At 43.1% G+C, this 22,848-nt stretch overlaps 1 protein-coding gene across 1 annotated transcript in view; it reads right to left on the bottom strand.

Annotated features, from left to right (window-relative positions):
• The window catches only part of LOC103539608 (protein Wnt-7a), a 33,249-nt gene that overhangs the window by 1,889 nt on the left and 8,512 nt on the right, over window positions 1–22,848 (bottom strand). Inside the window, exon 3 of the mRNA XM_008506123.2 lies at window positions 20,649–20,920. Coding sequence (XP_008504345.1) covers window positions 20,649–20,920 — 272 coding nt within the window. The remainder of the gene's footprint in view (window positions 1–20,648; window positions 20,921–22,848) is intronic.

Here is a 22,848-nt window from a genome sequence, read left to right as displayed (position 1 = left end):
GTGTCAACATCACGGCTTGCTCCACCCTGTCTCACATGTGCCTTTTCTTTGCAGAGATTTCTCATTCTTATGTCACTACTTTCCTTCAGAAGACAACAAGCTTCATTTTTCCCTCAACCTCCACATCCCTTTAAGCTTCATCCTTGTATCTTTGTGCTCCTGCAGTTTGTTTATCAACCCAGTCTTTGCAAATAGCAGTGGAGACCAGTTTAGTTCCTGCTGTCCATCCTCAGCCCTATGACTGACCTGACCTAGCAGCTACATTTGGCTAATACTAGAAAACACACCTCATTCCAGCCATTCATTTGCCACTGATATTTGCTTGAAAGAGACCAGACTAAATTTGATGACTGTGTTCTGCCTAACCTGGCCAATGCCAGCAGTGGAAAGCCCAGCCAGAGGGATTATCTGGGTTCAGGGAGTGGCCACAGCATTTCCCCCCTGAGAATCCCCCGCTGATCTGGGCAGCCCCAAAGGCTGGAGGGAGCTCAGTGATAGGGAAATTTGCATTAACCCTTTGCATTAACCTCCCCTCCCACTGCAGTTCTGGATGTTTGGAAAACTTACCCTGCAGACCCCATCACCAGCTGCTGCTGAAGATGCAGCCTGTCCTGGAGGAGCCTGGGCTGGCTCCAAAGCAAACAAAAAATGTGTGTGTTAGGCCTACAGGTCCAAAATCCCCACATAAACTGGGGGTGGCCAGGAGAAAGAGCACATCTGCAGCTGTGCAGCCAGCAAAGGGTAATCAGTGCCCCAGTACTGGCTCCCTCCTGCTCCTGGCAACCTTCAAACAAGTCATTTAAAGACTGCACCGAGCAGCTTTTTATTCTCCTACCTTTTGGTCTGGAGGCTGTTCCCGTGTCACCTGAGCACAGTAAATGCTCTTGCCTAACCCTGTGGTAGTTCGTGGCTGCTTCTTTACTCATTGTTTTTCCTCTGTTCCTTTTCAGTGAAGACAGGGATTTCAAAGGCATTAAAATATCCTTATTTTTTTGTTTTAGTCGGTGAGTAAAGTGTCAGCATGAGTGGGCTGAAGACAGGACTAAAACCCCTAGAAAGTATAGGTCCAAGAGCTGGGCAGATGTGAATTTAACACATATTAGGTCACGTGTTACACTACCGTATTTAAATTTGGTTTCCTTGCAAACTATCTAATGAATGCCCTAAAACTCAGATGGGAAAAACTTTTCTTTTTAGATCTAGATCTTAACTTGCAGTTCTGCTCAAGAGTTGGCTTACATTTTGCATTATCTTGTTATCTTGAGTTTCTCTCTCAGCCACTGCATACTTCTTTGATTGCTCACTCATTCATAATGTAGCACATGTAGAAGATAGATGAGGAGAGGGAAAAGTAGTTAGTTATAGCACAGAAACCGGAAAAATAACATAAATTATTTTAGCCTCATTTGTACCTTTTTAAAAGCTCTCCATTTTTAATTTGAAACTAGCCAGGGATACATTTCTCAGCTCCAATTCAGTCACTGTTCTTGTTCAAGTGGCTGGCCTTGCATCCTGGTACCATATTCAAACTTTCAACAAAATATTTCTACCTCGCCTTCCATCAGGCTCTGCCAAACTGACTTGAAACATTGCTGCAAAATGCTTGGTGTAATCTACCCAGGTAGGGCTTTTTCCCTGAAGTGTAATTAAATAGCCTAAATTGCCTGTTGGTTTATTTCATTACCATTTACAGCCAGCAGATTCTGAGTCGTTCCAGAGAAAAGAGCTGAGCAAGTGGCTGGAGCAGCTCAGCAAGTGGGCTGCCTCATGTCCTGCGTGGGGCTCCCACCCCAGGGGACACAATGCCAGCCAGAAGGAGTTCCTTGTTTCCTGCTCCCAGCAGAGGCTGGGCATGAGTGGTTAGGACAGAAAGGTCTGGTTCTGTCTGGACACAAGAGATTTGAGCAATACCAATTGAGCCCGAGTCCTTCTTAGACAACCAAAAAAGGCGTGGAGTGGGGTGGGAGGAGGCAGAAGGATGAGTGTGAGGTTTGTCTTTTAATGCTGTGCCACATCTATTGTCCTTTTATACAGACAGCACTCCCTAAGATTTCCTGGAGAACCCTCCCCTTGCTCTTCAGACTTTCTGGGGGTGTGTTTCCCATAGGCAGCACTAAAATTGCCAAATTTGAGTCCACTGTACTCTGCAATTGAACCTCCTGGTTCTGCCTTTCCTAACTCAGCGTTCCTACCTTTGACTCATGAACCCTTTTGCTGGGGCTGGTCCTGTCCACATCTCCTCCTTGCTGGTGCTGTCATTCAATGAGGTGTTTTGCAAATTCAGCCAGAGATGAATTGACTCTACAAAGCCTTTGGAAAATAGGCTACATGTAGCTTGAACTGTTTATCCTCAGCAAAAGGGAAAGCCTCAGTGGTGGTTTGATAGTTACATTGTCCTGTAATGTCAGGTGCTTGGGCTCTTTGTTTGGCATTAAAAAATGTGGACGGTGGTATTTTAATACTGCTACATTATCCTGGTATCCTCTAGAATAAATGTCTTTATAAATCCAAGGTAACAATTGAAAATAGAAGGAAGAAAATACAAATAGGGACAGGAGTCCGCAGTCCCTCTGTGAGCCAAAAGAAGTGCTATACCTCTTAAAAATGTGGTCTGTGTCAGAAACCAGAAAATATTCTTCACCTTTCTAGATCAGGATTTGTTTTTTTAAAGGTATTATCCAGGAGGTCACACTTTTTACGTTAGATTAAAACTTTATATATGTCATAGACAGAGTTCTCCTAAAATGTATGAGCCTGAAGTGTGCAAAATTTAAATCTTAGATCTTCTGTTCCTTACCAAATGACCATATCCAGCTCGATCAGGCAGGGAAAGTAAATCTGTATGCTCCAATGAGTGCTCTGAACTGGATTAAACACGAACAAAGAGCTGGAGTTCTTTTAGCTTTGTCCACTTTTTCTTTGAGCTCCCACAGTAAACTGTCAGTACTTGTTTTTTTCTCTCTCTCCCCCTTACCATTAGCCTCTGGGAAATAGTTTGTGTGAAGAGAACTTGTGCTGGCTCTCTCTAGTGATGTTATCTTGAGACATAGTACCTTTGGGCACTGCCATAAGGAACTTAACATGTTTTTAGTTTGCCTTTAGTTTTCCAGAGAACACGTTCCAGAGAGGGTGATGCAGGGTGGAAAGCTGGGGAGCTCTGCAGCTTAGGAGCTGCATGGGCTGGGACCAGCACCCTGACCCTGCAGAGAGACCTGGCAGTGGGAGAGTGGCTGGGGGATGGCTGAGCCAACAGCCCTGGCTTCCAGTGAAACCAGCAGAAATTGTTCACTGGTGTGCCTTGGTGCTGGAGTGGCATTTGCTTATGATTTTCTTACCCTAGGGATGGGGTGGGAAAGGTGCTGTGGGTTCTCAGGTTGGAGCAGATGCTCAGAAACAGTGGGCACTGGGCTGTCTCAGCTCAGTGTCTCTGTTACCCAAGTTAGTCAGTGGTTTGTGCCTCCTCAGGCTTCCAGCATCTGAAATCATCTGGCTTTTTCAAAACGTATCTGCCAGGGCAGCCTGGGAGCCCACCTGCACACTCACGTGGGGTCAGGTACTGCACAGCCCTGGGTTTGGTCACCAAAAAGCTGAAGCACTTGATGTCAAAGCTGTCCTGAAGGACTTCCAACATGAGACACAATGACCAGAGCACCTCCAGTGCATCTCCTTCCCCAGCAGTGTTTCCCACAGACACTAAATCCTACCCCACAGTCACTGCATTGCCAACACCATGGGGCTGGGACCAGGACCCTTCAGCACACCCCGAGGTAACCCAGACCCCTGAATGCAAGGCAGATGTAATGGCTGAGATAACAGACACTGATTCCTATCCCACCAAGGCCACAATCTTTCCTAATTTTGTCTGACATCAGATCATCTGGGTCAGGAAATACCTGTCTCCTCCATGTGACAGTACATATACCTTTACTGCAGGACAAAGAAAACCCAAGTATTGGATGAACAAGAGTAGATTTTTCCCTCTGGAGAAGAACGTAGCAGGGCCTGGGCGAGTGGTCACCACATTTCTGTGGGCTGGAGAGGCCAACGGGCAGCTGCAAACCTGCCCAAGTCAGCTTGTGGCAAATGAGGATTTATGATTTGTATTCCTTTCAGAGGCACTTACAGCTGTAAGGCAAAGCTCCTCAGGCTTCAGGAATAATGTTAGATATCTGTCTTTTGCTTTTGAAGAAGCATTCATTGAGTATTCCAGTAAGCAAATATAATAAAGCTATGTCACATTTAGTATTTCACCAGATTAACTTATTTGAGAATTCAGTCAAGCCTACTGCAACTGGCAGGAGGGTGTGGGCATTGGTAAGGGAGGTGCGTGTAGGGGTAAGATTGATTTGGCAAGCAGTAAAAGGACTATGTCCAATTGAAATGACCAGGGAATGACTCTGCCACATGCTGTATTCAACTGTGTCAGTAATCTCAAAAAGATACTGCTGTTAAAGTAATTGGTAGGATTGTCCTAACACCAGAGCTCTGAAACTTGAGGGAAGCAGAAATAATTCTTGGTGCTTTTTCACTGAAAACGAAAATGAACCTGAGAGAGCACTAAAGAGAAACACTGCTGTGTGTGACAAACCCTATGACATCCCTGAGAACTGTGAGAAACAGCAGAATTAAAAGTGCCCAAATGCAACTTTAAATAATGCATATTAAGACAGAGAAGATTATTTCCCATCAGTGGATGTTCACTAACTCTGGTAACAGAGCTGTTGTGAAATGTATTCTGTAGAATCCCAGCACATTTTGGCATTGATACCCTATGACAAACCAGCTGTGGGTGAGTCTGGAACAGGCCACGTCCCATACCAAGGGTGACTCGTTCCAGTCTTTCCTACCACTTGAACAGATGATGAAGACCATGTTAAACATAGTCAAACTATTTTTTTCTCAAGTTTTTGATTGGTAATTATGTGCAAAATAATAATATCTGAACTATCAAATCAATTAATCTACTGAGTCCTGACTACCCCAGCATTTCTCTTGATCCTGGCAGGCTGCACCATTTTTCTCATTACAATAATTTTTTTTAATTTCAAATACAAAACGACTGGGAAATCCCCACAGCATGTGACCTACATCAATCAAATCAGCACTGCACTTGCCTCAGAAGAGATTTCTTAAGAAAATCAGGCAACATAGGGGTCTGAGTGCTGATTATAAAGACAGTCAAGTGAATGCTAGAAACATCACAGATGAGTGGTATTTCCCAATACCAACATCTATCTTTAACAACAAATATCCTCTCTTAAAGAGCTGAAACACTTTTTACAGATTCCAACTCATGACACCCTTAAAATGAAGACTTCAAAAATTTTGCACTCCCAGAAGTTTAACCTTTGGGCACTATTTCTGACCTTTTTCCATGAGGCCACAAGGCAGGAGGTTCCTTACATTTCTTATATGCACTTTACATTTTCATAGTTATTTTTATATTTTCCACCCTGGAATATTAGTTGCCCTTTTGTTCATCTTTATAAAAATATTGACCATACACAGCACTTATCAGCTAAATGCAGCATCTATTTCCACAACTTAACAAATGAGCGAAGAAAAAAATTACACTTTTGGTATGGTCACCTGTTCTGCTCTTTTCCTGGGTAAGTTGTGTTCTTTAAATCAGAGGACAGAAGACCTTGTACCCCTCATTCAGTGATTAGCACTGTGCAGAACAGGAAATGAACACAGAAATCTGAGAGCAAGGCCATTAAAATCTGAAAGAAATGCAGAAAAAATATTTTCTATTACACATTTTTCTTATATTTCTGATAACCTTCCTGACTTGCCATGTACTAAGTCAATTTATCACTCCTGGGACCGAAGAACAGAAAAGCAGTAGGAAAGAAATGTCACAGGATGCCTTCCTAATTGTTATTTTTGAGGAATAGTTGGACGTGAAATAAAAAGGACAGCTGTTTTGTAAAGAAAAGAGATTTAATGAGGCAGATTCTCACACAATGCTCTCCACAAGTTAAATGATAAGGCATAAGCCTTGCCTTTTTTCAAACTGAAGGAACTGCTCTGTGAAATAAAGCCAGGTGTCCTAATACTTCACATTTCTGAGACTGAGATGGCCTCCTAGGACATCTTACATCCCCCCCATAGGAGCTCTGAGGATAAACCTCTGTCAAAGCCCTCTCAGGTTTGCAAAAGCAGCAATGAAAGTGGGTTGCCTGCATGTGGCTCATACCCTGTCTCTAGCTCACTCAGTCCTCAGTCCTTCTCTCTGACAGTTCTGCACATCTGATCATGGCCTCTGAAAGCCAAATAAATTTTTATTTATTATCTTCATCAAGATACTGCTTGCAGAGATAGTGGGCATGATGTGGCAACACCTGATGTTAACAGGTCCACAAAATGTGGGACAGATTTGAGGTAGAAATCCAGAGCCAGCCCCTCCTGGGAGCAGCTCTCATGCCAGGTATTCTCCTCTTCTCCCTCACCCCCTCCCTTTTCCATCACATCTGATAAGAATTGCAAGCTAGCCTGTGGGATTCCTTGAGTTCTTACATCTCTCATGAATACATTCCAGTTTTCCCCAGAGAGAAAGTACTTGCACCCTCCTTTCACTCTCTCTGGACATCAAAATGTAAATCGAAACCATTAGCTCACGAGCTGGAACTGGGAGCTCCAGGTTGAGTTTCATGTCATCTTAAGGGACGTAGTCAGTGACAAAGTTTTCTGTGTAATATCAAATACCACACCTCTTACCCACCTTCCTCCTCTTGGCAGAAAGTCCTGCTTTAAAAGTTTTTCTCAACCACAAATTACCAAACTAATGTTTGGGTCAGTTTTATATCATGAAATAGAGTGTAAACGGCACCTTCCTGCTGCAGCAGTGACAAACAGACTGAGATAAGGGCTGGGCTGGGACTTTCTGCTTTCTGAGTTGCTAGTGAAAATAGCTTGGTACTTGAAAGGTGGCCTGGAAGTTTCTCAAGGAGCTGCTGCTCCTTTGACGGCTTCTGGGGACATCTATCTGCAAGACTGCTCTGACGGGACCTCTTTTTTTCTGGATATCTTTATGTAAAAGCAATACAAATATTGTAACGGGGAAAAATGGAAATAATTTGAAAACATAACTGACAATATGTTTGATAAACTACTTGTTTTTAAAGAATAACTCTTAGGAGACCCATTATCACCTAGATTAGACTGGATCAATGCAGTGCCAAGTAAGTGTCATCATGGAGGAAGTTTCAAGATCAGTCATAAAAAGGAACTTGGAAAAAAATAGTTCTGAAAAAACTCTGGTTTCTTTTAACATGATTTTATCCACTATTATTGGATTATAGCTGAACAGTATTCAAGACATTCAAAATACTATTTTTATGTTCTATATGTGCTTAAGTTAAAGTGTGATTTCCTTGCCCCTTACCCAAATGGGATTGTGAGATTAAAGGAAAATTTATCTAAGATCACTCTTTGCTTCTGTCCAAGCAAAACTGACACTGTGGATATGATGGATTTAAGCTTGTGAAATACTGAATAGTCTTGCTGTCCAGGCACACTGTACAATGAAGCTAGAATAGCCTGGGGAGGGGGATGGTGCTACAGAATCCTAGACAGTGTTGCTGTATTTTCTAGTTTACCCTCTTATCGCTACCTCAAGTTTCTGCAGTTTTTCTTCCTCTCCAAAAAGATAAATGGATAGCATGTTCATGCCAGAAGGGAATAAAAGATGATGATTAGGGTAGTTTTGAAAATGAAGAAACAACATATTGTTCACTGACAATTTCTAAAGAAAGTGAGACGGCAGTTTTTCTGGATTTGGACCTGCTACCAACATAACATTGCTTCTTAGATCATATCTACCTTCCATTCATCATGGTCACAAATTAAAAATCACCCAAAATACTGATGCTTTTAGTATGGGCCTCTCTAAAATCGTGATCTGTGTGGTATTTTGCCATAAATTATAAAGATTAAGGCAAAGTGTATGAACACACTTTGTTAAAAACACCTCGTTCCCTAATCTGTGCTTCAATGTAGGAGCTCAGTCCTGCAGTCAATTTATGGATCAGAGTAATGAAGTCAGTGAAGCCTTAACTGAATGATGTCTGCTGACCTGGACCTCTTCAAAGTCAATAGAATTCTTCCACCATCCTATGTCCCATGTGCCTGGCTTTAGTTTTGATCTTGGGACAGTGATCTTCATCGATGCTCTGGGCTTCTAAATGTCAATGCATGGAGCTGCCATTAAAACATTGGATAGAGTGGGGGCTTTTTAAACAACCAAGCAAGCAATTCATTGTTCCTGTAGTTCCTATTTTAGCATGCTGGTTTTGAAGAATTTGGAAATAGTCCCAGGCAAGGTGAACTAAACCTTATTTACGTTCCTCAATTTGGGACCACAATGAGTTAAAGTCTTGGGGGTTATTCAGTGCCCTTCACTTTGGGCAGTGTCATGGAGCCTGAGTCATTCTTCACATTTAAAAAAAAAAAAAAAAGGAGAGAACACAGGAAATGACACAACTGGAATCCACCTCTTCACAGCAAATGTACACAGAGAGAAGAATGGTGCAGGGTTGACTCATTCCCACTGAACTTCATCCTCCATGTAACTCTCCCCACTGGTAGTGAAGCACTGGAATGAAGAAATGCTGGCATTGGACGACAAGGAGTTGGGAGCAGCCAGGTAGAGCATTCTGACAAATGCTTCTACTGTCAGAGAAAGTTTCCAAAGAGCGATAGAAACCAAAAAATGGTCTTACTCCTTCCAGACGACTTATCAGGAAACACCTCTCGTGCTAAACTAATAAAGCCAGGTACAGGCAGGAGTACTTGTTGCAAAATAATATCAGTTCATATTGCTTCCAAACATTTTTAACCAATAGCCACACACGTTAATTATAGGTTCATTTAGCTGCATACCAAACCAGGAGAGTTAACCCTTAGGTACCTGGCAAATAGTACTATCCAAAGCATATTTCTCATGCTGAAAAACGTGTATAAATTTTAGTTCTCTAAGCCAGCAGTTTTAGTAAACAAAGTATGTTTTTCCTTCCTGTCACGCTTTTTGAGTGATTTCAAAATCTTCCTACATTAATTTTTCAGTACAAACTTTAAAAAAAATGCAGTATTTCTTAGTTTAACTTCTTTATTAACTCCTTTGGTCTGGAAAGAACCAGCAGGTATCTTCATATTTGATCTGCAGAGAGACATTTTTAAGCTTCAGTCCTAATAGCTAAAATACTTTTTTCAGAAGCTGGTGAATGACAGTGGAGGTGTCCCCATTGCCTGCTCTGCCTACCTATTGTTTCGTCAGCTGGGAAGAGCACCTGAGCCATCCCAAACTCCTTCCCATTCCATTCATTCACTCTGTTTTTCAAGCACATTGCCAAGGATGGTTGTACCCTGGGTGGGAAATAACCCCACTGGCACGAGGAGCAGCACCTGCCCAGGAAAATGATACCTATTCTTGTCATTTTTAAGTGAAATTTCCCATTACTCCTCCAGCTAATCAGCATGCAATTAATGCAGTTATCATAAGGCAGAAATCTGATCACAATAACACATTTTGTTTTGTGAACAGTTTCCCCACACTTTATGTTTACCATTCAAAATTTCCACATTATCAGGAAGTTCCATGATTTTGGCGTTAATTGTAATATTCCTCTGAGAAAATTATTCCACAAAGATGACTTTCAAATTCAGTTTTATACATAAGCATTCCCCCCCTCCAGTTGCAGATGGGACAATAGATCCCCACTTCCATGTTTTCAAATAGCTTCCACTTATCAGAGAAGGCAGAGCCTATCTCTGTAACCTGGCAGCTGCCAGATCAGCATGCCCGTCTCCAGGCCAAGAATTTTAACAAGGATTTTCTGGCCTGTTGCCAATGAAAATTTCTTCCTATGCAGAAGAAAGTGGAATTTCCTAATTTTATCTGTAATGCATAGTAGAGTCTAAGCAAACCTCTTTGGCTTGCTCTCTTGCTTACCTGCTAATTCAGTTTTTTTCCTTTCCATCCTAACAGGTATTTTAAGCAAGAGTTAAAGCTTTAGTTTGATCAGTGAGCAATCACATAGTAACAGAAATCCTCTTTTGAGGTTTGCTGTATTTATACATGTCATTCCCCTCAGTCAGCTTACCCCCCAGACCAGACATAGCTGTTGTTCTTTGCTAATAGATCTACCTGTTTACTACTTACAGATTAGCTAAGCAGCAGCATCTAACAATACCACTAATAGTTCCCCTTAATAAGCCATGTATAAATGAGTCTTGATATCAAGATATATGTTCTTCACAAAGGTTTAACCCATTGCTCTGGGTCTTCAGTTCAGAAGGTGATAGGATGTCTGTAACAGTAACTTCTAAAAAGCACTTTCACCAGCATATAAACCCATTAATAGAAGAAAATATATGTCTGTAGCACCCATTTAATGTATTAATCAGGTAGTAATTTTACAAATCTTACTTTCAGAAGAACATTAATATAAAGTATAACTCTTTTAAACAGAATTACAAAAAAAAAAAAAAATCTTCTTGCCAAGATATTCCTTAGCATAGTTATTTAAATGGATAATTTTCTGGAAATTATTTTAAGACTTTAATTACATCTTGTAGCCTATATTTGCTCCAACTACAGCAAGGCAGACCTCTCAAGTTGATTTTCTGAGGAAACAAAGCCTAAATACTCACTTGATGTCTGGCTCACTCCTGCCCTCCTATCTTTCCACATCCCATCACTAAAGGCTGCACTTTTTCAGTAAATTCAGCCAAATATGACAAAGGGGAGGCATTTTGAAGGAACTTCTGTGACATAAAAGGCCACAGGGAAGATACAGATCATATAAATCTGAGGCAGCAGGCTAAACACTGGTGTTGTCAGAGCCCCAGCAATTCATGAGCAGTTTGGCAGCCCCTGAAAAACGTTTGCAGGACATCATCCCCACTGTCTCATTGCTTATGTTTTCTGGAGCTTTCCTTTTTTAACCAAGGTCTTAATCCATGTCTTTTGAAAGTATATACCTAACTCCTTACTGAACTTCTGTATTTACAAGTTATTGTGCCATCTCCATAGTTTTATGACTGACAGATTTCTATAATCAGAGATAAAAGTATGTGCTCTGACTCAACTAAAATCTGATGTGGGAATAGTCCTCTAGGAGAATACATGGTTCTACTCAGAATTGTGGAGGGTCATACTTAGTATAATAAGATCTAGAATCATTAAGGCAGATGCAGTTTCTTGGTGTAGGCCACCAGCTAATGTCACCAGGAGAACCCATGGCTGAAGCATGAGCAAGGGGTGGTGGCTCAGCTCTGATGCAGGCTCTGTCTACACCAACACTTTCCTTCTGCTTGTCCCAGGGGACCAAGTGCAGCTCATGAGGAGCAGCTCACTTTGAGAAGGCTCAGGGTAATTTCAACAAGCAGTTCTATTGCAAATTAATACTACTGCCTTTGGGCACTGTTTGGGCACGCAGAGCCAAGCATCCTCTCTGCAATTCCCTGGGACCCTTGTCCTTTAGTAAATACATTCTTGCAGCACCCAAATAAGCCTTGTCTGTGTCCTTGAACTAAAAGGTTGTTCTCCATTTAATTGATTTTTTAATTGTTTACTTCAAAATACCTGAAAATTCTCTCCATTGAAGGAAAAGCCTGTTCCATTTGTACAGCAAATGCAGTTACTGCCTTTAGTGAGTGTTCAAGGCTTTGTGACTTCAGAGGTTTCTGTCAGCAACTGTCTAAGAAAGTATCTGAACCAAATCTTGGTTTAACTTTCATCTTTACCAAAAACCCTGTCACATTTTGCTCCAAATGTCTCTACTTAGCCCAGGTAACCAAGTTCATCTTCCTGACATATCATTGCATGGTTCTTGGAAATGTTCCTGGAGCTACTTTCAGCTCAGTCTCCAGGAGTCTGAGTGACTGTAGCTGTCCAGTTTCTGTCCCCATTGACAGAGCCCAGTGGGAGAGATTCCAGCACACAGACCTGGAGCTATGGAATGGCTGGGAATACTTTGTCAGATGTGTGATGTGAGCCTGCACAGTGCAAGAGCTCCAGCAGGACTCGGGGTACAAACACTGCCTGGTTCTCAGTCAATAGCCTGGTCTAACCATTAGCTCCCTCCTGACTTGGCCAACTCTTCTGTTGAGTTTTGCTAATATTGCTCCATTATGGAGACACAAGTGTCTATTTTCATGCAAGGAAATCAGCCTTTGATTTGTAAACCTATGCTTGAAGTGTGACAAGTGTCAGCTGGGGAATACAGGAGGAGGAGAACTGTGCTCATCAGCTATTTCTGAAAATATCAAATCTGTACTTTGGCAGGATCCAAACATTTTGGGTTCTGATTTCATTTCTCAATAAAACAATAATTTTGGGGGGTTAATAGAAAGAATGCAAGGCAAACCAGGCATGCCTACACATCAGAGTTAAGGCTAGTAGGTACTATTTTTTCTCTTTCTTACAACTTCTATTACACCATCAGCCTAAGTTTTACAATACCCAAACAAAGCACAGATTTACTTTGAAGTGATAAGGCTTTGTGATAGCTGCATTTCAATATATTTCAATCCAGTAATGTTTGCTTAGAAAGGAGGGCTTTAGTTCTCTGACATGAGAGCCACTGAATACTCAGGATGCCATCCAAAGGTGCTGAGAACATTGGAAGATCCAGTAGTCTCCACAGCCACTATTTCTGGCTAGATGATTCTCCCCTCTGTGTACTGAATGACAAGTGTATGCCCTGTGGGAAATGATGTTAACTGTCCAAAAACAATGGCTGAATTAAAATAGAAAATGTCCAAAAATGTATGACCCAGCTCATGGCTTTGCTGAGCAAATTAATCATTACACCAAGCATCTTATTATTTCAGTTATAAAAGGTACATGATATTAAATTTGGAATTTGAGATCTTTGTTATTTATTAACAGACCTGGCCCTCAGTCTCAGCTATCTTTGAGAGCAGCATGACAGATTGTCAGCTCTAGTAATCATATACATGAAATGCATGTTTTGCTCATAATGCCAGAATCCTCTAAAATTGCAACCACGGGTAAGTGATAGCATTTATCATGCCCTAATCTTCAGCGTAAATCAGGAATTCAGTTTTCAGCCACATAAGATATAGGAGGGAGTTGAAAGCAAAAAAACAAGTAGGACCATGTATCACAGTCTCTGACTAGCTGAAAGTGGAGAACAAGTGGAATGAAAATTCATTCTTGTGGATTACAGTTCTTGTGCAGTCCAATTCCCTCTCATAATTTAGAGTAACATTAATGTTCCCTTTATCTTTTCTCTGGGCTGTTGAAAAGATGCAGAGCTTGTCTGTCAAGTTTGGACTTGTTTTAAGACTATTATCCAAAAAACAAACAACAACAAAAAAGTAGGAAAGCCATAAAATAGAACCTTTCAAATACCAACAAAATACTGTCAGGGTGCCCGGGATGTAGGTATTTTTTCACACCTAGGAATTTTTTTCCCACTGCAGCAATAGGCATGGAGTTTTTGGAAGAACTTGGCTGTGTTCTGTGGGCCCATCAACTTCAAGGGGAGTTTGCCCATTCAGTGAGTGAGTTTGCCTCCAAACTCAGTGCTTGGCCTTTCTGGAAACCCTGCTGCCCCCCAGTCAATGTGTGGTGACAAAGCTGCCAGGGAAGACTTTGCTGCCCCTCATTTTTGAGTTGCTTTGAGCCCAGCTGTGGTGCCAGCCTTTGAGCAGGAAGGGTTGGGTGGGACAGGACTGGGGTTTCCCAGGACAATGTGCTGTAACTGGACTAGGTCTGTGGGTGGGAACTTCTTCTCTTTGCCTCTACCTTACAGTCGTGTCAGTCTGAGATTCATCAGAAGCATTTTTTACATATTTGTCTGGTCACAGTGAGGCACAAGCCAAATATATAAACCTTCTCCATCTGCCTGCTTTAATCTAGCAAATATATTGTACAGCTTGATTAAGCAAGCCAGCTACCAGGACCCTCTCTATAGGCAGATGTGGTGCACCTAACACCAGATTTTCCAGATGTTACATGACATTTTAGCAGTGGAACTGATTTTTTTCTTGTTAAGAGTATTATTGCTTTGTGAGTGGAAGTGCTGTGTATTGCTTTGACTGAAGATTATTCTCCTGGAGTGTCAGCAGGGTTAGCTCATTGCTGTGTTATTCAGCTGGGCCCCTCCTTTGCCCTGTGCTGGATCCACACCTCCAGCCACCTCCTCTGTCCTGTTTGCTGCTGCCACTATCAGCAAGGGGCACCCACCTCTCAGCAGCTCCCACTGAGCTCCCACCTTCCCACAGGAATGGAGGCTTTTTCCTGAGCTCTTCTCAGACAGGCAAGAAACCTTGGAAAGGGCTCAGTCAGATGTGTGTTGCAGGTGCAGCACTGGGCTAAGCCTTGAGTGCCCAACACATCTGCTGGGGATGGTAAGTGAGGGAGCAGCAAGGGGAAGCACCAACAAGTGCTGCTGGGTGTGCTTCCCTCCTCAGGATCCCCCACAAGAGTTTGTAACTAGAAGCAGAAAGTTACTCCTGAAAAATGCTTCCCAACTTCAAGCCATTCTCCATCAGGAATGTACCATAGCTGTGATCATTTCACAAGCTGTTAGTGTCTACCAGGAAAGAGGAAAATCATTCACCAGCTTTGTACTTAAGAGACAGCCCTAACATTAAGAACTAGAAGCTTTTGAATAGAAAAATCAGGAACATTTCTGTGCCCCTGCCGAAAGGGAGAAAAAAAAATAAATTAAAACCCATTGGAAGATGTTAAGGGCAGCTGCAAGGGTACCTTTAAATCCTGAACTCCTAGAAACATGTGGCTGTATTGCTGATACTATAATATCACTTGATTGCTGGTGCCAGGACTATCAGGGCAGCCTCACCCACCTCTGCTCTGCTCAGAGCTGGTCTCCTAGACTCTCTGGAGTCTATGGTAATTTCAGCAACTCCAGACACAGTCGAGCTTTATTCTGGTGTGTGTATGCCATTATAGACATTCTTTCTGGCAGAGATGAGAGACAGCTGAGTACAGGAGTACATGGTTTTGGTTGTATTAGCCAGTTGTGCTGTATGCTGCAATTGCTTAGGGCCAGATTCTATCCAGTGCAAACGTGGGGAGGAAACTTCTGGCTCCACTCTGGGCCCTATGTCCTCCTGGCACAGCAACTGTGCCCTCCTAGCACTGCACTTGCCAGGTAGTGTGCATCCAGGAGCATCTTCTGGGAGCATAGCTCCTACCAGATACTGCTGGGATCTCCGTGGGAGGTCGTGGTCCTCCTCAGTCCTGCAAGCCCACAGCCCTGGCCTCCTTGTCCATGCCTCTGAACTGCTGCAAACAGGAGTGCTGCCATGTTTTCACATACTTTAAGATTTAGTCCAGGCAGAAGTATTAAATCTCCAGAATTTCATGCCTAAATTCAGAAAAATTATAAATGTTAAATTGTTTGGCACTGCCTTGTCTCTTCTAGATGCTTACAACCTCGCAAGTCATTCCTCTGCAGGAAGTTGTGCTCTGTGCTGCTCCTCACAGGCTGGTGGGCTATTTAAAATCAAAGGTATCTCCAATGAAGCAGAAATAGCTGTCTCCTCTGGAAGACAGCTAAATTCTTGCAGCACTGTGGTGATTGCATGCTGTGCAAGAACTAGAAGAAGTTCAGCAGAGTTCTCTGGCAGCAATCCCCTTATGAGGTCAGAGATGACCCAAGTGTGGGCTTCACAGAACAACCTGGGACAGCTCCTCAACTCCATGCTTTCCAAATTCTGGTCTTTCACTTCAACATTATTACAGTTTTCCCTAAAGGATAAAATCCTAAACACTTCATTCTATTATGATCGTTGCATGATCTGCTTCAGAAACACCTCCTGTTTTCCCCCAGCTCTGCTTGCAGGTCTGTTGGGCACAGACCCCATGCTCCAGCAGCCTTGGGGCTGGAAGGAAATCCTGAGGTGCTACTGACTCCGAGGATGAAGATACATTGCAAAGTTAGTACACCCAGGTGTACCTTCAGAGAGCAATACGAAATAAAAATCCACCTTCATGTGCTCTTGAACTGCAAAAAGCTTCTAATGCAGCCTGTGCCCATGATTTATAACAATGACTCATAATATTGCATTATACTGAATATGATGTAACGCTGATGCACGATGCCATTCGTGGAATTTCAATGTCACAGAGAAAAAGAGAGAGAGGAGAGAGCTATCTGGTCATGTACCTTGCCATGCTGTCAAAACAAAAAGTTTACAGCCAAAATATGTAGAACCCTTCAGTACTTAATTATTTTTACCTCCTTTTTTTTTTTTTTTTTTTTTTTTTTTATTAAATCTTGCTAGTTTTTAGCAGGATCACCTGAGAATAACATATTTATTTTCTGGAGCATAAGTATCTCTCAGATATACATTATTGTGTTACTTAGAGTAATTTAATTCACTTTGTACTTGGGAAGACAAATACGCTAGCAGACAATTTCAGCCTTGCAATTATAACCCCTCACATGGAAGTTTGCAAGGCAAATCAGGATTTGCCTCTAAATTAATTCAAGTTTTATCTCTCTTTTCTGTCCCAGCTGTTATGAATTCTCCTCCTGTTCTCCCTGTCCTGTTTGCTTCTTCCTGCAGTGAATCAGCATTTCAGGAAATACTAATTCAAAGAGAAAAGACACCCTAAACTCTGTTTCTGGAGGCCAGAAATAGCTGCTCTCCAAAAGGTCTGACAAATGATGCGAGGCTTCTCGGGCAGCTTGGGGCCAGTTTTGTAGGGTGTATGTGACCCCTGCTTTGAACTCTGCCCCTGCCCCTCCAAGCAGCCTGGGAACTTTGAAGCTGTGTCTGTGCTGCAGAACAGAGTCCTGCTGGTTTGTACAAAGACAGAGAAGCCAAGAGTTGGAGCCCTGTCCTTGACCTGTGATGAAAGCTGCTCCTGGCTCCATCCCAGCAGTGCAGGCACCACAGGTGCCCCTTCTGCAGGGACTGGATCCCAGCAGAGCAGTTTGGAAGGTATCCCAAGAACCATCTGGTCCAACCAACCCTTGTGATATTATTGTCTATATGAGATGTCTCAGCACCTCCTTGGGCTGAGACTTAAACCTTTCCAAAGTGGGGGAATCCATTCCAGTGTCTGACTGTTCTCATGGGGAAGAAATTTTCCTCTTGTGTCCAATTGGAATCTCCCCAGGAGCACCTTGTGCCCATTGCTCCTCCTCTTGTCCATGGGACTCCTTGTACACAAGGAGTCTCCATCTGCTCTGTAGCCCCCCTTTAAGTACTGGAACACCAGAATAAGGTCTCCTCTGAACCTTCTCTGCTCAGGGCTGAGCAAACCCAGTCTTCTCAGCCTCAAAAACCTCATTGGTTTGCAGTGTGGGAGCTGCTGGAAATGGGGACATTTCAGCCACACTGGGCTGGGGTAGGAGCATCATCTTCTCATGGCATCTGGGCTGTGCACACAAGGATCACTGAAGGGCCAGACTATCCAGGATGTTCAGGGAAGGGAATAGCAACAGGGATGTTCTCCACCTATGACCTCTAAAATCCTCCATGTCTTACACAGTCAAGTTTTATTTGCTTCTAGAAAGAACTGGCAGATGCTTCTACTATTGCTCTGACAGAGTAAGTTCAGAGACATGTGTCTAGTTAGAAAAAGACTTGGAGAAGGTGGAAAGTCTTGAACTGACGTTTCCAAAGAGTCTGGAGCAGGTTATCTGGTTCTCTGGTTGGTCTATCCCATGCCATCCCACTTCTGCTAAGTTTCCCTGGTAAGCCCAGCAGGCCTACCTGCTGCAGGGCACTCAGCTCTTCCTTGCCAAGACCAAGCAAGTGAATTTACAGTGAATCTCAAGAAGACAAGGGCTTAATATATGTATGGTTTACTAGAGTGCACCCAAATCACCTGCAGCTGGTGTCATCCTAAAAAAAGGACATTTTCACAGGTCCTTTGTGAGTGCTGGGAGAGTGAGCGTGGTACACAGGGCTGGTTTGTGTTGCAAGACCAAAGAAGCAGCAGGGACTGACTTCTGAACAATACAGCTGTGTCTACAGGTGAAGATAACAAATCAATAAAAATTGAACATCTAGCTTATTTTTAGGAGCCCAGTAGGTGCTAGTCTGTATCCTAGGTGCATAAATATAATCAGAAAACTAGCCATAGGCAAGTAAAACTAGACAAGAATCTGCAGCCCAAAGGAAAGCCACCAAGGAGTGTGGAGGCTGATAAGATCCATATTGCTCCAAAAGGGAGAGTACCACCTCAAAACAAGACAGTCTTTGTTGTGAAAGGGTTAGGTTGTGAGAGACCCAGCTTGCCAAATATTCTAATGGCCTCCCTCTGCCAATTGTCTTTAAATACTGTGATCTTTCACACAAGAGCAAAGCCTGAAAGGAATCTCTCTAGCAAAATATAATTTGCTCATTCTCTACAGGATGGTGGAGTAACATGCCTCTTCTCAGTCCTGCTCCTCTTTCTTTCCCCTGAAGATTTCAGAGATTTGTTCAAACAAAGATCAGTCATTTTGCTCTGTAAGGGATGCAGGAAGAAGCATAGAAGTATCTCTAGATCAGAACAGTTCCCAAGCCTGCTGGAGAAATGGCAGATGGCCAGAGATAATACACACCACTGTTCTCCCAGAACAATGTGTAGAGCTGAATCCTCCAGGCAGAATCTTTTAGGACAGTAAATTGTGCACATATAGGTGAGAAATACAAGAGACTCATGTCCCCAAGGGAAGACTGTTGAACACTTTGCCTTTCCACAGGCCAGATCCAGTACTGGTGTCCCTCCTTCCTCTACCCTCTGTCCACACCTGGGTGATAACAGATCTTAGAAATGCAACTTTTTTTTTTTTTCCCTATATATTTTAGCTCTGTAATTGAAACAATTTTCTAAGACAACAGCCAGTTCCATCTCTGTTGGACATTCTCTGTAGGCTGGTTTGTCATTACTTGGGAATATTTACTCCCAGCACAGACTGAATAAAAGCAGAACTTTCAGGGAAGCAGCTTTCCCACAAAAAAATCATAGAATACTAGGGGTTGGAAGGGACCTCTGGAGATCCCCCAGTCCAACCCCCTGTCCCAGCAGAATCTCCCAGGGCAGGACACACAGAACACATCCAGGGGGTTGGAAAGGCTCCAGAGAAGGAGACTCCAGCACCTCTCTGGGCAGCCTGGGCCAGGGCTCCCTCACCCTCACACTCAAGGAGTTTCTCCTCATGCTGAGGTGGAAATTCCTGTGTTCCAGCTTCAACCAATTATTCCCTGGGCACCACTGAACAGAGATTGTCCCCTTCACACTGTCACCCACCCCTCAGATACTTACAGACATTCATAAGTTCCCTTCTCAGCCTTTTCTCAGAGGTGACGCTGCTCTGCTGGTTTTTATTTCAGTAGGAGCTTTGTGGTTTATCAGGCTTTTCACTATGTGTCAAGCACTAAAGACACTGAATTTCAGATCATTTTATTAGCAAATATTAATGGTTACTCCTCAAGTTGGTCTCAGAAATCAGTGCTAGTTTTGCTAGTGCTTTGAAGTACCATGTTTGTACTAGAGAGCCAGACATAAGCATTTGGGATACTAGGCAGAGTAAAAACTAGGGGGAGAATCTGACCTATAAAAGTACTATAGTAGTATTAAATGAAAGAAAAGTTGGGCTTTTTGTTTGGGATGGAAAGGGCTTTTATTCAATGCCATCAGCTTGGCTCCAGCGTAAGTGGAGATGTTGCAAAGCCTACAGTTAATTACCCCAACAAAACCAGTATGCACAAATTAACTGCTGTTCCTAACTGCCTTCTCCTCTTTGCTTCTTAGTCAAACTAACACAATGCTGAAATAAGTCCTGATGCCCAGGAGCACTATCAGAAACAAGGGAGATGAGAGAGCAAGAGGATGTGCGTAGCTGTGCAGGACGTGATGGGGAACTCCCGCAGGGAAAGCAGAGACTGGCTGTGGGGAGCACACAGACATCCCCTGGATATTCCCAACTGGAATCAGAACCCCTTCTGGGGATTGCAGGGGTCTGAGGAGCAGGTATCAGGCTGGGTCTTGCATCTCCCACAGCCGCCATTCACAGCCCCAAAGAGTGCAGCCAACAGCAAAGGCAGCAAACCTGGAGCAGTCAATACCCAAGATTCCCAGGAAAGTTCTGTGCTGGATGCTGCTGGATTCCTGCCTTTCCCAGCACTGGTTCTGCAGGAGATGCTTTCAGCTACTTGGTCACAAAGAACAGGGAGGGGACAGGAACCCTGATGTGCAAAATGACAAACTAAATCCATATCAGAGTGTGACAGTGAGTCAGCCTGTGGTCTATTTGCTGAACTCTTTTTCTCCTTGTAGAGGTAGTCCTGCTACAAAGAGCAAGGTTTAAACAGTTGGGTGAAAAAGATCCCTTTTCAAATGAGTGAGATGTTCATGTCTGAACCTGACGAGGATCCCATTCACCCACCCAGGAGCTGTTTTTTATCACAAGTACCATTTGATTTGCCAGCTACAATGTTTGTTTGTTTTTCTCTTTTTACAGCTGTAAAGAGTAGCATTTAGACAAATATTTGATGCACAGATGGCCCAACAAGCTCATATAACTTGCAAAGGTGCCTGCTTGTCTACCATAACATGAGGCTGTGGTTGTCATGCCCTGCATGTGATGGGACCCCCTCTCCCCCCCCCAGGCTGTACACAGTGCCCCGGGGAGGGCAGGGGTACTCACCTTCCTCCCAGCCTCATTGTTGTGCAGGTTCATCAGTGTCCTGGCATTTTGCTTGATTTCCCGTGCGTCCACAAACACTTTGGCGAATCCTATTCCGTATCTGATGTCAGCCGAGCAGCCTCCCCACTTCCAGCCTTCCTCTTTGTGGTATTGTCCCTGTTTTTCCTTGTCACAGCCACAGTCACTGAGGTTGCCCTGTGTACAGGCTGCTGTGATGGCGTGTGCCACGCCAGCAGCGATGATCGCGTAGGTGAATGCTGCTTCCCTGCTACCTGGAATAAAAACAGATCCATAAATACATGGCATAATATGGGGACGTGGCTTGGGAAAAGGTAGGCAAGTTCCTGAAGTGCCAACCTGAGACAGCTATTATTAGAAGTGCTGTAAGTCTGCAGGCGTAAGCATCTCTCTGCTCTTCTGAGTATTGATTTTTGTGGATGCTCGGTCTCTAAAATGATAGCTGTCCAAAAGGTGGTGGGAAATAAAGTAGTATTTAGAATAGCTTGGGTTGGAAGAGACCTTAAAGGGTGTCTGGTTCCAATTCCCCTGCATGGTCAGGGACACCTCCCCCAGCACAGGTTGCTCCAAGCCTCATCCAACTGGCCTGAGACACTGTCAGTATTTGTTAATGGGCAACTTCATGCCCCTTTATTAGCAATATTCCTATTGATACTGCTGTGAGCTATGCTTATTGAGGAGCTTGTAGGTCCTCCTCCAGTTTTTCCTCAACAATGTCATCATTATTTTAAGTACAACACTATGAAAAATGCACTGAGAAATAAGGGAGAGCGCAATAAAAATCCCACACTCTCCCCCCAGCGATGTGTTACACATTTCTGAAGCAGCAAAAGTGGAATAGCATAAAAAAATTTCAGGTTGAAATTTGAATCTGGTTCTATTTTTCCTTTGGCTGGGTGATTTCTGATCTAGCACAAGTTGTTTTCAAGATCTAGAGTAAAAAACTCTGGGAGATAATTTTAATCTAACACTAAAGACTAAGCAGATCTATTTCTCCTTAGAGGGGAACAAAATTCAATGCAGAGGGTATAAAACTAGCAGAACCAGGATCCAACATCAAGCTTGATCATAAAATATATTTCCACAAACTATGCTGCTTTATAAGGTTTTCTTTGGGTGAGGGGAGAAAGTTTTAACAGCTTTTTAAAACTCCATGTTAGGAGATTACAAGGTAAGCAAACTAAGGGTCTGGAGAAATTGATCCAGGAAGGAAGTGCCTTTGCACTTGTGCAGTATTTATAAAGTGTCACAGGCTTGTCAGGTCTGCATCAAACTATCCCTGTTTTCCATAAATGATTCACTTTCTTAAGATTCATTTGCCTGTCTGGGTCACAGAAATGTAGGGGCAGGCTCAACTTCTTTTGAGCCTCTTCTGTGACAGTGCTTTAGGTGCCAAAATACTGTCACAGGGGCTTTGTAACCAGATGGGATAACATGAGAACGTGTGTTTTCTTGACACTTTTAAATAACAAATACTACTGCCCTACCTCTGATTTCAGCAGAAATCCCTGGAGGATCTCAGAGGGAAGCAGTGCTGCAAGGAGGAACACCCAGACAGCTGCTCCCTGCAGACAGCAGTTTGCTTCCTCTGAGCTTCTGCTGATGCTCTGGATCAGGCTGAGCAGGAAGAGTCCTTCCATATTCAGTCTCATCTCAAAATACAAGCAGGATGAAAGGCACAACCTCATCACTTCTGGATTCCCAAAGATGAACAGTTCAGAAAATGACCTGATATGATTTGGGCAAACCTGACATGTGGGAGAATAATTGGGTCCTTATTTTGCTTTCTTTCTTGCTTACTTTTCAGCCTACACTTTTTATGTGCATCTGACATCCAACTTAGACCTGTGCCTCACTATCCCTCTCAAAGAAAGTGAGCAAAGCAGAAGATATGATACAGAACACAGGGTAAGGAAAGAACATAGCTAGCAGCAATACCTCACACCATGTGGGACACAAAGCCCATGTTGGCTAATGACCAGAATTAGCAAAAGACTTGTTTTCCAGCAAAAAACAGGTAGTTGGTATGCTGGTGGTGATGTCAAGGATACCCCTCTTCTGTGTACCTCAAAGGGTGTGGAAAACCCTAATCTGCAGTCATGACCTCTAGCTGGTTAGCAAGTTAGGAGCTGGAAGAGTAAAGTGCTGTGTTTTCAGCAGTGAGGTCAGAAAAGACCCTTGG

This window comes from Calypte anna, chromosome 12 (assembly GCF_003957555.1).
Source record: "Calypte anna isolate BGI_N300 chromosome 12, bCalAnn1_v1.p, whole genome shotgun sequence".
Lineage (NCBI taxonomy): Eukaryota > Metazoa > Chordata > Aves > Apodiformes > Trochilidae > Calypte > Calypte anna.
The sequence above is the reverse complement of the archived record's forward strand: the minus strand, read 5'-3'. Positions and strand labels throughout refer to the sequence as shown.